Below are 16310 nucleotides of genomic sequence, written 5' to 3' on the forward strand. Positions count from 1 at the left end.
TGGGGGGGGGGAGAAAAAAAAAAAAAATGTGAGAAACTCAAATTTTCTCGCCATGTATTGTTTTGCAGTTCAGGATGTATGCCTTTGAGCAGGTCTGTCAGGACAGAAGGTCTTACTGACAGCACTGCCTAGCACAGACGCAGTTCAGTCCGATTCGTATGTCAAAGACTACCCCTCCGAAAGGTATGTTAGGAAAAAAAAAAAAAGAAATTCTGTGGTGGTTAACACTGCATCAAACAGCCCAACTTAGTAATTCACAGTGATGAGCCACCGCCTTTGGCTAACCAGCTAGAATTTCAGCTGCACGTACAGCCATCTCACAGGCTCAAATTTTAAAAATCAGTAGCGCGGTATTCCAAGGACAGGTAAAGCCGGCTTCCTTCCATCCTCACTGTGAACAGTAAATTGTGCTGGCTTTGGTTAATTTGCGCTAACGGGAGAAGATTGCTGTTCAGGGTTCATTCACAGTCCCGTTTTCCTGGCACTTCCAGTAGCTGCCCACTCCTAAGTGCAGGAGCTGAACCAGATTCAAGTTCCCATGGCTGGCGCTTCACATACCTGCAGTATCTCCAAGACGGCGACGGGCTGCAGTACCCCCATGTAATGCTGCAAGAGCACGCCTTCCGTTATGCCTGGCTTTGTCATGATGTGGTAGAGCACAGCTTCCATCATCCCCTTACACACAGGTTTATTCAGGTTCCCATCCACGATCCTCCACGGTCTCCCGATGAAGCAGACCTTCTCGCAGGCCCTGCAAAAGGCAATTTTAAGTTCAGTTCTGTCAGGAGTTACTTTACTAGTTAGGTTTCCCATCATTATTTCTGCACAATTGAGATTCTTAATAATAGAGATAATAATGCCTCATAACAGACATCCAGTGTTCGCTCACATCCGAGGGGTAATTTCTGTGGCTGCTCTGTGAACGGGCAGAGACTGGTGCTAATCCCCTAGACCTTTCCACAGACCTGAAGTACTTCACACGAGGTGTTCACCGCCCAAAAAGCACTTTTAGCACCATTAAACCACCCAACAATTAACCTTGAGTCTTGATGACCGGGAAAGCTTTGTTCCGCTGCTTTGTCACTAGCTCTAATATCCTCCAGAAGTTAGCCAAGACCTGCTTCCACCTGCAGCATGCAGCAATGGTGCTCAGATAGGAAACCAAATTCCTCATTTTTAGTATTTTGGAGTCAAAAGACAGACACAGCATGGAAATTCACATTTCCCATATTGTGGTTTCTCCAGGCCTTTCCTGGGTGCATGGAAACGGAGACTTTCTGGCATTGGATTTATTTGAGAAAGAAAATCAGTTTTGTCCCTCTGATATTTGGAGCTAGTTGGTTTTGGGGAAACAAAACCCCAAACCAACTTGTATCAGAATTTTTTTCAGCATGCGTACAAGCACGAGTAACATTAACCAGAACAATGGAGGAAAACATGGGGTTTCTCCATCAATGCTCGCTGCCCAGCAGAGCATAAAACTAAGGTTTCCAAATCATTTGCTTCCAGGTATTATTTTGGTAGCGCTGTTTAGTTACTCTGCAGACATCTCTGTTACTCACCGGTCCCTGGCTGCCTGGGATACATCTGTCACAGAACTTCCTGGAAAGAAAACATAGTTTTTAATTAACCCAAACTCTTTTATCTAGTGGAAGGGAAATAAAAGGTGGCTACGCTGTAAAATGCAACAGTGCTAGAAAATAACACAAGCAAACTACACCGCGGGTTGTTCTCAGTTGCACGGGGAGCTCTGACTGCCATCGCCTGCCTGCAGCAAACTCACTCTTTCACACGCCTCTTCTCACACTTTTTGTGGTGCCATTCTCAAATCGCAGCAAGAAGTTTTATTCCTGGAAGTCTGATGACGTGGCTGAACAACAAGTAATTCTATGGGCCGAAGGCACGGAGTTTCACGCGGAGCGCTATGCGGGGTCTCGGCATGCAGGCACTCACGTGGGTTTAACCTAACGCCCCTGGTAACCATACCGAAGTTGAGCAGAAGGCTGAGTAGCTGTAGGCTTGAGAAGGCAAACGCAAGATTTCAGCAGAGTTCGGTTTCAAAGCGAAGGTTGTCTCTGCAACTGCCATTACACATTATGTCATGGGATTTAATTATACAATTACTTAATGCAGGTACTTCTACCACACCCAGAGGCTAACAGCTTTGGCTTAAGCACGTGTCAGCCCTTCACGCTGGCCTTCATCAGTAAGACCGGCAAAAACTCTATGCTAGATAACATAGCTACTGTTTTTTCCCTCCTGTGTTACGAACAAGTAGAGGAAGTCAAATCCAAAACAAGACTTCAGTAGTTTCACGCTAAGAACTGCTGAAGTCTTTGCTGTTTAGACAGCCCTGAGCCTGTTTCCTGCAGGAAGGCTCCAATTAAACAATGCCAAGCCCTAAGATGCTACGGATCAGCCTGCACTGATTCACACGGCGGTCTGCAGCTGTAAACGTGGGTAACGGCAGATCTTGGCAAAATACCACACAAGCAGTTAGCTTGTGACTCAATCTGAAATCAGAGCTGATAAAAACAAAACCAAAACAAAATCCCCAACAACCTACTTAACGTAAAGCTTGGCAAGAACCACTAGCTATTAGAAAAAAAGAAAAGTGGCAGTAAAAAGGAAATGAAAATGAAGTCAAATTGGGTTACAAACGAGGCTATTAATCTTCTTGCTGGAATGAGCTGCTTTCTGGTGAATGGTTTAATGATTTTAGAGCTTTCAGTCACGGGCATTCTAGTTAAATGTACACCAGTAGCACTGTGTTTTCTAGGTTTAGAGATGTCTAGCCTTTGTACTGAAGCCAGAGATGAGAAACTGGAGATCCAAATATGTTTTTGGAGAAGAGTAAGACACGAAAACAAGTTTCTGGACTAGTCATGAACATTCCAGCAATAGGCATAGGAAGGAATCTTTGATGTGTTTGAAACCTCCAAGACCTTCCCTTTCAAGCAGCGTAACGCTACTTCATCTATGAGAAATGAAAACCTCCACTGCTGGTACGGCTTCATAAAGAATCTAGTTTTTGCTTATAAAATGGAGCTACCGGTTTGGGATCCCCTGATGAGGAGCTAGTCTCTATTTCTGGGACGTAGAGTGCTCCTACGTACCTTTAGAGACTCCTGGGTTCTCCTGCAAGTCAGCAAGATCATCATCCTGCTCACTGGCTGACTGGTCAAGGATAGGGACCTGCTTGTTGTGCTCCATGCTGAGCTCATAATTCTCTTCAAGGTCTTTGTCCTCAGAACAAGATTTATCTTGTTCCTTGTAAGTGTCCACATTCACAGCATCTGAAGCGCACACCGGGTGTTCAGCTAGGTGTTCTGTCTGCCCCCCCAGGGAGCCTGTTTCTTCATCCATGACTAAAGCTTCCTTCACTGGAACAGGATCAGTAACATCTGCATCAGAGTTACCTGCATTTGCACTTTTCAAACCACTCTGTGAACCCTGGCAGAGTTGATTGCCATCTTGAAGGGCATCGTTTTCAGTCTTACATCTCTTCCTTGGGGGTTCTTCATCAGTGACAGATGGTGTGTCTTTTCCCAGTTGCTCCTCCTCCTCCTCTCTGGAACACTCCCCTCCCTCCTTTGGTTCTGACGGCAGGCAATCCTGTTGTACCTCTGGGAGAGTGGTTTCTGCACCTTGCTCATCACAGTCATCTGGTTTATTCTTCAGACATACCGAATGTAATAGCCATGGCTTGGCAAATATTATTGCAACCAGTCTTACAGTGTGGCCTCCAACTTCTAAAACCTGCTGCATTTCAATAAGGTCCTATTAAAAGAAAAAGCCAACACAAAAATTGTCTTGGGAGCTTTCACTAGAAAACAACAGTTTAACGAAATATCGTGGTATTGCCATCTTTAACTGTCAGCAAAGGAAGAGGAAGAGCTTAATAGAACATTCAATTTTCTGTCCTGCTGCTCTGAAGTTGAAAAGACGTTTTACCCCTTCAACTTTTCTGAAATTACAGCACAAGATATTTTTGTTCAACTTTAATTAAATTAAAATGTAACTAGGAAAGAGTATTTTGCTTCCAAAGGTGAATGTTGATACCTTTAAGTTCATTCCCATCTTTGATTTAATTTTTGTTGAGGTGAGGTTGCTATCAGGTATTGGTATGTGATCTCTTGCCTAATATAAATAGCTTTGTTCAATTTGTATTTGCTTCCTACAGCCTGGCAGATTCTATTCAAGGGCAATACTAAGCATGCAAACATTAAAGTATGGAAAGCAGCTGGCTGTAAAACCACCTGAATGTACTGCTCCAAGCTCCTGGTGCGTTCAGGTTCCACCTCTTCATAGCTGCAGAAACGTTTGCTCAGCTCAGCTTTGCAAATTCCAAAGTGGGAAGTCGCCTCTATTGCATTACGGATCTCCAAAACAGCAGCTACATCTCTGGGATTATAGCCATAGCGTTCTGTACACTCAGGAAGAAACCGATCAACCTCATAACTTTCTTCTTGGACTTTTATCAGCCTGGTAAAAGTTTCGGGGAGGCAGGAGACACCCACAGTCATGTTATCAAGCAGAGAAGAAACTGCAAAGCAAATAAAAAACAAGTGTATAAGCTGTGAAGCAGTTGTGACTATGCAATACACTACAGAAAGGTCAATATTCCAAGGCAGACAGATCAGAGGTGTTTTAGACTATTCCAATTAAACACAGAGCTCAGTTTTCCATCATCGTTGCTGCAGTTTCTTTTTTTATTTCTGCCTTACATATTTGTCTCTGAAAAGACCCACAGAAGAGCAGCAAGCTGGTTTACAAGGGCTTACCCTCATACCAAAGTGAAGTCTCACTGACAGGCAGTGTAGACTTACTGGCGTTCTCTCTAAAACTGGGTCAGCTTAACTCTAAGTTAATGAGGGAATCATCTCCTTTTTTCTTGAAGAAGGTCAAGCAAAAAGTCTAGGGCAAGGAAATGCTATGGAGGACCAGATTCAAAGAACTGGAAGCAACTGATCCACGGCAGAAAGCCATTGGCCAAATGCGGCATAAAGGACAAGCTGACAACGTCTCTCGGTACAGTTAGCGTAACAAAGCATCTTCTGCGTCTGGAGACAGGTCCATCACTGCACAAACCCGACCCCCGCTGTCCGGAGTATTCACAAGTTGAAGCAGCGTTAACACCTTTCTCCAGTCCTGGGTGACCAGAGGGCACTGTTCTTACCGGCTCCCCACCCGTGTATCTGCAGGCTGCCTTTACATCGTGCTTTGGGGGACGCTCAGATGGCAGCCGCACTTCTCTTGATGGCCAAGGACAAATGAGAACTGCCATGAGCCGTCAGCTCAGCAGAGCTGGAGGGCGCGTGTGGCAGCAGAGATACGAGAAAGAGCTTCTATTTTACCTCTACCACAACAGCAATAGGAACAGGCAGGGACAGCACTAGACCTTCCAACTAAAGAGCTAAACAACTAAAGGCTTTCCTGGATACGTTTGCATTACGGTTTACCTCTACCACAACAGCAATAGGAACGGGCAGGGACAGCACTAGACCTTCCAACTAAAGGCTTTCCTGGATACGTTTGCATTACAGCTGAAAGTAAGCTGCTCTTCAGGAGGGGAGAGTGCTGATAAATTGCAAATATTCCAGCTCTAAATATTATCAAAATGATAAAATTACTGTAGGTAAAAGGCCAGGAACAGGCAGGGACAGGAACGGACCTTGACAGCAAAGAGCTAAACAACTAAAGGCTTTCCTGGATACGTTTGCATTACAGCTGAAAGTAAGCTGCTCTTCAGGAGGGGAGAGTGCTGATAAATTGCAAATATTCCAGCTCTAAATATTATCAAAATGATAAAATTACTGTAGGTAAAAGGCCAGAGATTGGACACCACTATTTCAGGCACTTGCACAAGACAAGTAAATGTGAATTTCCGTTCAAGAAGCTCTGAACGATTTTCTTTTCTCTTTACAGAAGAGAAAGCCTGGGTGTGACATAATATGGCATTTTAAGTTGCAGAAGGGACTGAAAAGCCTCCTGGAGAAGGGATAATAGAGCAGAGGTCAGAATTCCTCTTTGGATTAGTAGTTTCACACAACATGAAATACAGGCAAGGACTTGTTACCAACAAAAGGTGCCTCTAAGTCAATCACCTGTTTGTTTTAAGCCAGGAGAGAAAGCATTACAAGGCAAACTGCACGTGTAATGAAAAAAGAACATTCACATTAAGAGGTTTTTGTTCAAATCCGTTCCTCAGCTCAGGAGTTCGCTACCTTTCCTGCTCCAACCCACTTCTGTGCAAGTTAGGACAAACAGTCACTGACCTGGAGAGCTGAGTCTTCCGGGAACGGGTGTACATCGCAGCTTAACCTTCACCTGGCAGGAATTGACCACAATATTGTCACTGGGACTCAGATTGCGCATGCTGACAATTCCAGGGGCATAGTAGCCTCTCATCAGTAAGTAATTGGTATGAGATGCTTGGCGAGCTTTTACTTCTATTCTCCGTTTGCCTCCAGAGCTGTCATCTAAGTCATCATCATCGTCATCATCATCCTCAAGTCCTTCTTTTCCCAAACTACAGCAAACAGAGGTGGTTTGTTTGTTAGTTGTTTGTTTTTTGTTTTTTTTTTTCCAAAATAAGAAAGTGACTCATTACACCGATCAGAGCAAGAACACATGCTATTCTGCAGTCTAGTATTTAGTCACGAACAGCTGTGGGTATGTCCGTAACAGGCTGATTTAGAGTGCTGAGAACAAGCAGCTACAGAAAAGAAAATACACTAAAGGTCCTTGGGAAAGAAAACCCTCTCTTTTTTGCAAACATGTTGAAAGGAACCCGAAATATCTCAGCTTACAGTGCTGAACCTCTTTGCAGACACTTCATCATGAGGGAACATCTGTCAGAGCACAAAGGCTGAGACCATAAGGGATACTGCAGTATAGGGCAGACAGTGTTTATTTTTAAGGGAGAAAAGGAGAAGAAAGAATTACAGACCAAACACTTCAGTTACTCTTAAAAAAAAACCACAAAAAACCCACAAACAAACCCAAACCCCAAACCCAACATAAAACAAACTGCAGACAGCCTCAAAGTAAAAAAAAAAAAAAAAAAGAGTAGCAGCAGCAGCCAGAATAGATTTTCCAGAAACAAACTTAGTCAAGCCCACGCTATTTCTTTCCAGGACACAAGAGCCATTATGGATAAAGGTGAAGGCTCTGAACAGCCCCATCTAACTCTGAAGTTGCCTCTGGTTTTACAGGTTGTGCCAGAGGCAACCAAAGGTTCCTTCCAACCTTTTCAAAGATGCGTTAGACCTCAAGTACCTTCTGTTAAGACATATTTAAAACCAAAAGGGAACACATCATTTAGAAAAAACAGCATGAGTACATAACCAGTTGGAAAACTGGACTCAGATGACTGCACTCAGAAATGGGACTGGTCCAGGGTTTGGGGTACTTTTGTGAATGACCTGGGTGATAAAATAGCTTATTAAGTTTGCACGGGATCACCAAACTGGAGAGCCTGCAAGTTTATAAGATGACAGGATTTGCGTTCAGAACATTTCCAGCAAACTGGAGGAATAGTCTGGAAAAGAGCAGGAAGCAATGTCATACGGACAGATGCATGTTATATGTTATAGTACTATGCACCTGCCCCTCCGCACTAAGAGGAAACAATTAATTAGGTGAAGGAAAAGAAACTTGTTAGAGTGAATCACAAGAATCATAAGCTGTACATGAGTCACCACACTGGGGTTTTTTGGCTGCTTTTTTTTTTTTTTTTTTTTTTTGGCAAGACCATGGCCATTCATCATCTTGGGATGTATTAGCAGGCATATCACCTATATAACACGATGTAATTGGCACAGACCTGCTGGCAAGAGCATGGCATTTGTTTTTTGACATCACAGTGCAGAGGAAAATCATGAGAAAGACAAAAAGATCTGGATAACATGAATAACAGACCAAAAACACAACTAAAGGAACTCAGGCTGCTCATTTTAAAGAATAGCATGTTATGGGAGGACGACTATGATTACAATCTTCAAATAGGTAATACGCTGCTCTGAAGAGAAAGAACAAAGTATTTTCCATGTATATGTACAACAGGAAGCAACAGGTTAAACTACGGCGAAAGATTTTAGTTGCACTCTAAGAAAACACATAACGATTGTAAGGATAACTATTCATAGGATTAGCCTGCCTAGGGAGAGAGTTTCAATTTAAATGGTATGCAATTACTGGAGGCTTTTAAAAAAAAGAAATAAAATCAAAGAGACAATACATAGAACTGCTATTGTGGAGAAAGGTTTCACTGATAAAGCTGAAACCTTGTTACTAATCCTTCTTAGTCCTTGAAATGGGAAGGTGCAATGATGAAAATGCTCACCTAGCACACACTGCTCTCCTTTCCACATTAGCTCTGATGGCAATGAAGGGCCTAGCAACTTAAATGTCACATATGTGAAGACAAATGCAGTCCAAGGCTATAATGACAGGCACTAACTAGAGTGCCATTAAAACTTCAGAATGCTCCCTCAGAAATAAAAATCTAAACAATATCACAGTAAAACATGCCACAGTACAGTGTAGAAAATGCTGATGCCTGTCCAATTTCATTCAGGTTACCCCCAAACTGTATTTACCAACAGAAATAACACTGTTTACCTTTTTATCACTTCATTTTCCACCATAGTGCTGTCCACCACAACTATCTGCTCTGGGATTCTCACATTCACAGATACAAGTCCCAGGGAGAAGAGGGAAAGCATCGCCACACAATGGCCACCAGGTCCATCCATAGGAAACGCAATCATTCCTTCTGATGCTTTGTTTTCTTGATCTTTAAATGAGAAGTTATCTGGCTGGTCTGATTTTTCAGCATCCTTGAGCTTCTCTAGGAACTGAAAGGACTCTGTACAAATTGTGCTAGGAAACCGCCACGTAAAAACTCTGGGCAAAAAGAAAAATTCAGAGAAGCACAGAACTTTCATTATCTGTTCTTACTGTGTATGAATTTTAGACCCTCGGTAGCACATGAAGTTCCATGCTAGAGCTGGTGACCAAGTACCTTCTCCATCTGCTTCCACAGTCCTTTCACTAGTTCCAGAACATCAGGTACTTACGCACCACATAAAGGTCCGGTACTATATAGCAAATACAAAGCACAGATCTCATCTTCTGCTTGAACACTGAATGCATTTCCAGTTAAACTCTCCTGCCCCACCCCAACAGCCAGGTACAGCGCAGCACAAAGTAACTGGACAGGAAAAGCAAGCAACCATCAGAATGACAAGAGTACTAAAGAAATTTTTGCACCATACCTAGAACTTTGGTGCTACCTCTCCTCTCCTCTGCAGGTGTCTTTGTAAAGGCTTGCCCAGCCGACTTAGCCCTATTCCCCATACAGCCCTGAATAAAGGGCTAGCACACATACCTAGATGTTACCTTCATCTCTTCAGCTGTGATGGTCAGGTTCTTTGCTCTAGATACTTCATGTGTATTCTCTCCTCCATGCCAAGCGTGCCTGGGTAGGTTCGTTTGTTTTCTCAAACAGTGACCTTTCTGACACTCACCTGTAGTAACTCTGAGACAGCTGATACGACATGGGTACAAAAGGCAAAGCCCGGCTTTTCTTTGGTCCCAGCGTGTGGGTTACTCGACGGCGATTGACCAAGCTTCTCTTCTGACACTCTAGGAAAGCCTTCACAAGAATGTCATCCCGGTACTCCCGGTACAAACGGAATGTCTGCAAAAAAATCCCATTCTATGTAAAGGGCCGTGTTAGCTCTGAATCCGCTGTTAGACTCACCTACTTGAGATTTACATCAACTAAATTAACACGGAGCTACAAGCCAGAATGTAAATGATACTTATAAATTCACTTAACTACAGTATTCTATTCCTTTTATAGGATTCAAGGCTTTCCACAGCAAATGTCAATTAAATTAACTAAATACTAAAGAATACTTGTTATTCAAAATGGGATCAGGCTCCCACTAGAGTTTTATATATAAAAAGTGCTCATCTGCAACATATTTTGGTAGATTCTTCCCATCGGTTTACTAGGAAAATTTGCTTCCATGAGCTTGCCTTATAGATTATTTATTTCTGTGGTCCCCAATGCTGAAGGAGAGGATTCCCAACACCAGTCAGCTGGTACTAGGACTGTCTTTGGGATATCTCCTCCAGAGCATAATTCCAACTGCTCAAGCAGGCACTAAATCATGATACAGTTTGACCCAGTGGAAGGGACGTGGAATTCATTTCATATAGTTTTGGGGCATTACTTCAACCTCACACCTTGCAATTTCATCCTCAGAGAAAAAAGCAATGTACCGAAAATCTGCCTAAAATATATAATTTCCTAAAAGCAGAAGAGAATAATCTCAACAGAATGGATACAAACCTAAGTTCCTGGGTTTCTTTTCTCCCATTTGAAAGAGGCATATATCAAAGTAGGAAGGAGAAACTCTAAAGAGTTGTATGACCAGTAAAGTTTGGTCCAGATACTGTACCTGGAATGACTGGCAGGATTTCATCTGGTTATCTGAGAGTGCCAAAGTGCTCTGAATCAAATTCTGTAGCACTAGAAAATGAATATCATAGATGCTGGAAAAAAAAAAAAAAGAAAAAAAGTTTATTCATGATGATTTTTGAGCAGGAGGTACCTAACTATTAAACTAGCACAAAAATACACAAACTCGATCACCTGCTTCTGAAATAGATGTATAAAGGCATGAGATCGCTGCAGCTGAGGATCACTCAAGTAAAGGAGCCTGTTACATTTTCCCTGACCTTCCACCCTGAATTTTTGGATCAGTCCAGATGATCCAACACAAAACAAAGTTCTCTTTGTTAACATCTCCTCCTCTTGAGGTACAGCACCCACACAGAAAACATACACTGTTGTCCTAATGACCACAGACCACCGTTTTGAGAAGGGCATCACTGCTGTCATTTTATTCGTCAAATCTCTGACCTGTGTCGGAGGTCCCCACAGCCTTGTGAAAGTATTTTTCTATTAATAAATAGAAACTGCAGCAAACAGATGAAAAACGTACAGAATTAGAAGACTACATGACCTTCACAGATGTGAGGGCCGAGATAACCTTGGAGTCCTAATGGGAAAAAATGGTGCTATTGCTACTCACCTGCTTAGACTGTCCTCTTTTGTGTTTCGGTTTGTGTCTTCTCCAATTGCCAAAACTTGGAATCTAGGGAAGGGAAAGGAAAACACTGAAACAAAAGTAACATTCTGTGATTTTATATCAACTGTGAAACCCAGAGGCTGACAAGTGCAACTGCTAATAACTGTTCAAACAGCGCAGAGGAAGGATCTGCTCCAGCAGCCCTCAGCACAAGTGTCAAAAGAACTTTCCAGATCAATCTCCCTCACTCCACTAAGCACTCTGCTGACAAGGAGATAAAACACATTGACAGGAGACAGTACAGAACTGTATGGATTTGCTATTCTATTGAGGTTTTGGACTTCCAGTTACCATCGGCAGCACTGTTGCTGTAATGTACAGCTCTTCCCAATGTAAGAAAATTTACAAAGGTGCTGAATTCGTTATCATAAAATGGTTTGAGACCCAAATTTTCACACTCCTCTCCATGTGTTATTCATCACAAAAAGCTTGGTGATCTGTGGCTGGAGAATGCTATATGAGGCTGAGTACTCTTCTGTATCAACAGTTTTAGCAGCACTGAGATGATTTAGCTGAGCAACCAGTTACAAATTGTGATATAAAATGGGGCCAGTTAATCTGGAAAATGGTAAGGAGAAGTCTTCTGTTGCATTAAAATATCACACCTGAGTACCAACATGTCTAATAGCAAAGTTGAGGATTCGACAATTTATGAAAATCTGACATTGTGAATTTCTGGTTTACAAAAAGTCTTATTTAGCAAAATGGGAATGGTTTAAAATAAGCAAGCTTGTGCGAATAACTGAAAACTAGTTACATGTATTTAGGAAGCATGTATTTGAGAGAAATGTTGCTTGTGGTATTTACCAAAACTTTGAGTACAGGTACAAGTAACAGGGTGTAAAGCATGCATAGCAGAGAAGAGGTCTACTCTGAATTGCCCTCCCCCCTCAGTGTCTCAGCCCACGTGCAGAGTCAAAAGCGTCATAACTAAAATACCTGGAAAAGAGTTCCTGCAAAGTATCAGGAATCTCAAGTTTGGGATTCCCCAGGGTTGAACTGAATTTCTCTTTCAGTCTTTCCACAAACTCTTTAAACTCCTTTGCACAAACCTTTGAAAACGAGAGACAGAAACGTTGTCGACCTCAGTTTCTTAGAGTGGGAAAAGACCCTCTACTTTTAAAGTGTTCATGGAAGATTCCAGGAGGAATAGCTGGTTTTGAATTGTCAAGTCAGAAACAGTACAACAGACGAGAGAATGCATCAGAAAAGCTCTGTGGAGGTCCTGTTTGCCAATTTACTTAACAGTTGCAGGTTCTGTCTGTAATCAAGCTCACAGCTACAAGCATCCCACCATGAACATATTAAAAACAATTACACTGAATTAACAGCATAAGAGCTCTTGCCAGAGCTTTGTTTAAGCTTCTGCTTAAGTATTTTTTTCCTCTTCATACCCTTCAGGCTTTATTGTGCTCTCCACTAAGTCTGTTTATACAATCATGGCTTGGAGGACACCTGGTACACATGAGGAACAATCCTCTCTCTCTCTGGAAACAAGATACTATTTGCTTCCAAAGACAGACTTCAGGGATGGGGACACATGCATTTATTTCAGCAGTGTCTCACCAGTGAACAACTATTCTTCATTTAAACAAAAAAGAATCTAACAATAGAACCAGTTGGGATTCTCTGACAAGAATATGAACTATTATTCCTGGATAAACCCAAAGAAAATCTTGCGGTCACATTGTCCCAGCTGTCAAAAAGTTTTGAAATTCAAAACGGAATCGTTTGCACTGAAAGTGTGAACAACTTTTCAATTTGAAATTCTGGTTGATTTAAGCCATAAAAAGCTTAAAAATTAAACAAAATATTTTGACTGATCACATCAAGGCTTCTCTCATGAAATTTGCTTACATTCCTGCACTCGTCCACAGAAGCTAAGGCAATATTTCTACATGCAACCAGAATAAAAAATAAGAAATTACAGAGCAAAAATGTTTTCTTGCTCAGATAACATGGAGGCTGAAAGGATGATTAAAAAAACCAAAACCCAACAAAGATCTGTGCATACAGATGTTCAGTCATGGATATTTATAAAAAAGCACATTGAAAAAACAAAATTTTTGTTGCACAGCACTGCTGTTTATGTGCCTTTGGAAGGCTGCCTGTGTCCACTTTACTCTCAAAATAACAATGATGCTGCATTTTTACAATGATGCTATTTTTAACCCAGCTAAGGGTACAAGGGAGAGATAAGATATGAAATCACAGTAATCAAAACAGTGCAAGTACTCAGTAATCCAAACAGTGAAAAGCACTCTATGACCTTTAGAATATTTTCCTCCTACCTGTGGATCTTCATAATTATTTTCTCTATTCATGAAATCTTCAATGAGGGCTTTATCCTGGTAAACCTCAGCAAGGCAAACTCTGCAACAGATACAATTGAAGGTGTTGGACACAGTTAAAATTTTCCCAATTCAGTACAGATTTGATAGCACTAGGGTGCAAAAAAGTTTAAATTTATATTCGCATGAAATAAGACAAAAACACAGAAGGAGCATATCCCTTCACTTCATGTCTGGAGAACTTAGCCTATACCTAAAACACAGACAGAATTTCTTACTTGTAATTAAGATAGGTCTGTGGATTTCTGACAATGTAACGAGCTCTTCGTCCAACGGAATGAGAGGTTTTATCAAGGGACTCCTCAAAGCTGGCATGCATGATATCCCGAACTACTTGCCATGGAACAAAGGGCCCTTTTACCTGTGTGAAGAACAAAAGTGTTCAGAGTTAAACTTCAGCTTTTACGTACACAAATGATGGTTAGAACCAGGATGAATTCCCAGGGCTAAGGAAATCCGTGTTCAGTACATAGAGCCCTTTGAACAGAGGTCCTACTAAATACCTTCGCATTCAGCACGTGACTAGCAATTCGGCACAGCATGAGCAGACTGTCTTCTTGCACTGTCCAGGTGACACGCAGACGTGTCATTCTCTGCAGGGCACTCTGGTCAGCTTCATCATGGTAGCGGAGTCTTTTGCTTTTTTCTACAGAATCCTCTTCTAACAAATACAGAAAAAAACCCCAAAACCCAGTTAGTTATGTCAGCACTGCGTATTCTGATTAATTCAAACTCCTGTCACAGGCAGTATCAGCACCAACTGGAGTTCATAAGAATAAAAGACAAAAGCAGAGAAGGAAGTAGCAGTTGAGAAAGTAAAATAGGTTAATACCTCTCCCAGGAAAGAGAAAACAAGCACTTTAGTTACCAAGCTGATGACCTAGAGCATCATGCCATGAAGAATCTTAAAGTTTCTTTATCTTTAGGCAGCTATCAAGAGTTGATGGTGAATTGCAAGGAGTTAATCTGGCGCAGACATGATTAGCATTTCTTCAGTTTGCACAGTACAGTAGTGCAATCACGATTCACACACAGGTAACAGTCACAGCACGCTGTTGTTTTTCTCCAGAGCTAGTACACAGCCCCAGGACATCCAAACCTCTTCACTGGAAGAGGCAACACAAATGAGATTGCCAGTAAGTTTCCATTTCCCATGCTACATGACAGTCACATCAGCTTTTCTAAAGCAACTAACAGCAGGCACGTGCAGTAAAAAGAATGCTTTTTTCCAGTGTGTTAGTTTTTTACCTTTCTTTTTCTTCTTCGTCTTCTTTCCAGTGTCTTTCCTAAGCCTCTTCCTCTTTTGGTTTTTTCCACCTCTCACTCGTTTGGTTCGATCCTGGGTTGGTTCTTTATTTATTTCAATATATTCCTCTTTGTGGACAAGTGACTCAGATCCTAACTTTCCTTCTCCCAAAATATCAATTTTATTACCTAAAATGACACATATTTACATAACGGAGCTTTATAGGAATTACATTCTACAATATTAAGGTATAGAGAGCAAATGCCAACGTTTCAGCAGATGCCCTCTCAGTCTTGCCCTTTGTTAGTCATGTCATTTCATGCCACTTCTCAGCAGTTCACACAGAATTAAATCCCACATAAATGAGGAATCATCAAGTAATTACTAAATCTAGCGTGCAGTGCACAAGCACAAGGGAACGGAGTGGAGGTTTTATATTCAACCTGAAGTGTTTCCTCCTCCTTAGCTTAAATGTTAGGCTATGCAGTTTTAACAGCACCTAGTTGTACAAAACATTGGTCCCTCTAGACTTCCTGGAAACTGCACATCAGAAATTACAAAGGATAAAAATTATTGTTCTATAGGAAAGAAAATTATTTACACATCTATTTTACTGCCCCAGAAGCATCCTAGATCATTGTAAGGAGACGGGAACAACCATGTCATCAATACTGGATAAAAAAATTGTTCCATATATCCAGAAATAGGGAAGGAAAATATGAATCTATTTTACTGCCCCAGAGGCATCCTAGATTACTGTAAGGAGAGAGGAATAACCCACATCATCTATACTGGGTTTGACAAAGACAGTAACCGCTCTAATCCAGTTATAGACCCCACCGCCAGCATCGCCACCTTACCTCCAGTACTGAGTGGAAGGGGGTGTTTTGTTAAGAAGGTTTGGAGTCTCACCATCAGTCCGTTCTCAGAAACTGTACTTTCCTAAGACAACACAGCTTTCAAAAAGGTGATATGCAAAAGGAGGGCACTGGTTTTAACATCACTATACATTAAATCCTTTGAGCAGTGTCAGAAATAGATGTTCAGTACAAAGGAAAAGAGCCCTGGCTACAACGAAGAATTCATTCGCCTTATTACTACCACGTATTTGAATGGCTCTAGAGCTTTTCTTAAATCATGCTGTAATACCCACTCGATTATGAAGGTTAGAACTTCAGTAAATCTCAAGTTTAAAAGAAGCCATCACTGGAAAAGAAATGCTCGATTCTTTCACTGCTACAGAGGCTGAGCAGAGTTTTCTGTAAACCAGTATTTTTTCAAAGCATTTTACATTCCAAAGGAACTTCTAAAAAGCACAAAACGAAACTGCAAACACAAACATTGAATAAATGCCTCCTACACCATATTCCAGCCATTTTAAATCTCAGCCCAAGCTGATTGCAATGTATTGGGAGTTTTGCCATTCTCGGCAAACCCCATTTCTCTTGCATGGAGTTCATTGGTGATAGAATTTGGTCAGAGATGTGGAGAGGAAAGCCAAGACAGAAAAATTGCAGGAGGTCCTGTTAATGCTGAACAACTAGG

At 41.6% G+C, this 16310-nt stretch overlaps 1 protein-coding gene across 1 annotated transcript in view; it reads right to left on the reverse strand.

The window, feature by feature from the left end:
- GTF3C1 (general transcription factor IIIC subunit 1) overlaps positions 1 to 16310 on the reverse strand; it is a 41594-nt gene that overhangs the window by 1702 nt on the left and 23582 nt on the right. The window contains exons 22-36 of the mRNA XM_035889129.1: positions 15626 to 15707; positions 14768 to 14953; positions 14023 to 14180; positions 13738 to 13880; positions 13460 to 13541; positions 12108 to 12220; positions 11112 to 11174; positions 10476 to 10569; positions 9534 to 9706; positions 8626 to 8910; positions 6279 to 6532; positions 4260 to 4546; positions 3117 to 3780; positions 1563 to 1602; positions 559 to 751 (exon numbers count right to left, since the gene is read on the reverse strand). Coding sequence (XP_035745022.1) covers positions 559 to 751; positions 1563 to 1602; positions 3117 to 3780; positions 4260 to 4546; positions 6279 to 6532; positions 8626 to 8910; positions 9534 to 9706; positions 10476 to 10569; positions 11112 to 11174; positions 12108 to 12220; positions 13460 to 13541; positions 13738 to 13880; positions 14023 to 14180; positions 14768 to 14953; positions 15626 to 15707 — 2817 coding nt within the window. The remainder of the gene's footprint in view (positions 1 to 558; positions 752 to 1562; positions 1603 to 3116; positions 3781 to 4259; positions 4547 to 6278; positions 6533 to 8625; positions 8911 to 9533; positions 9707 to 10475; positions 10570 to 11111; positions 11175 to 12107; positions 12221 to 13459; positions 13542 to 13737; positions 13881 to 14022; positions 14181 to 14767; positions 14954 to 15625; positions 15708 to 16310) is intronic.

This window comes from Egretta garzetta, unplaced genomic scaffold (assembly GCF_000687185.1).
Source record: "Egretta garzetta isolate BGI_Z169 unplaced genomic scaffold, ASM68718v1 scaffold42, whole genome shotgun sequence".
Lineage (NCBI taxonomy): Eukaryota > Metazoa > Chordata > Aves > Pelecaniformes > Ardeidae > Egretta > Egretta garzetta.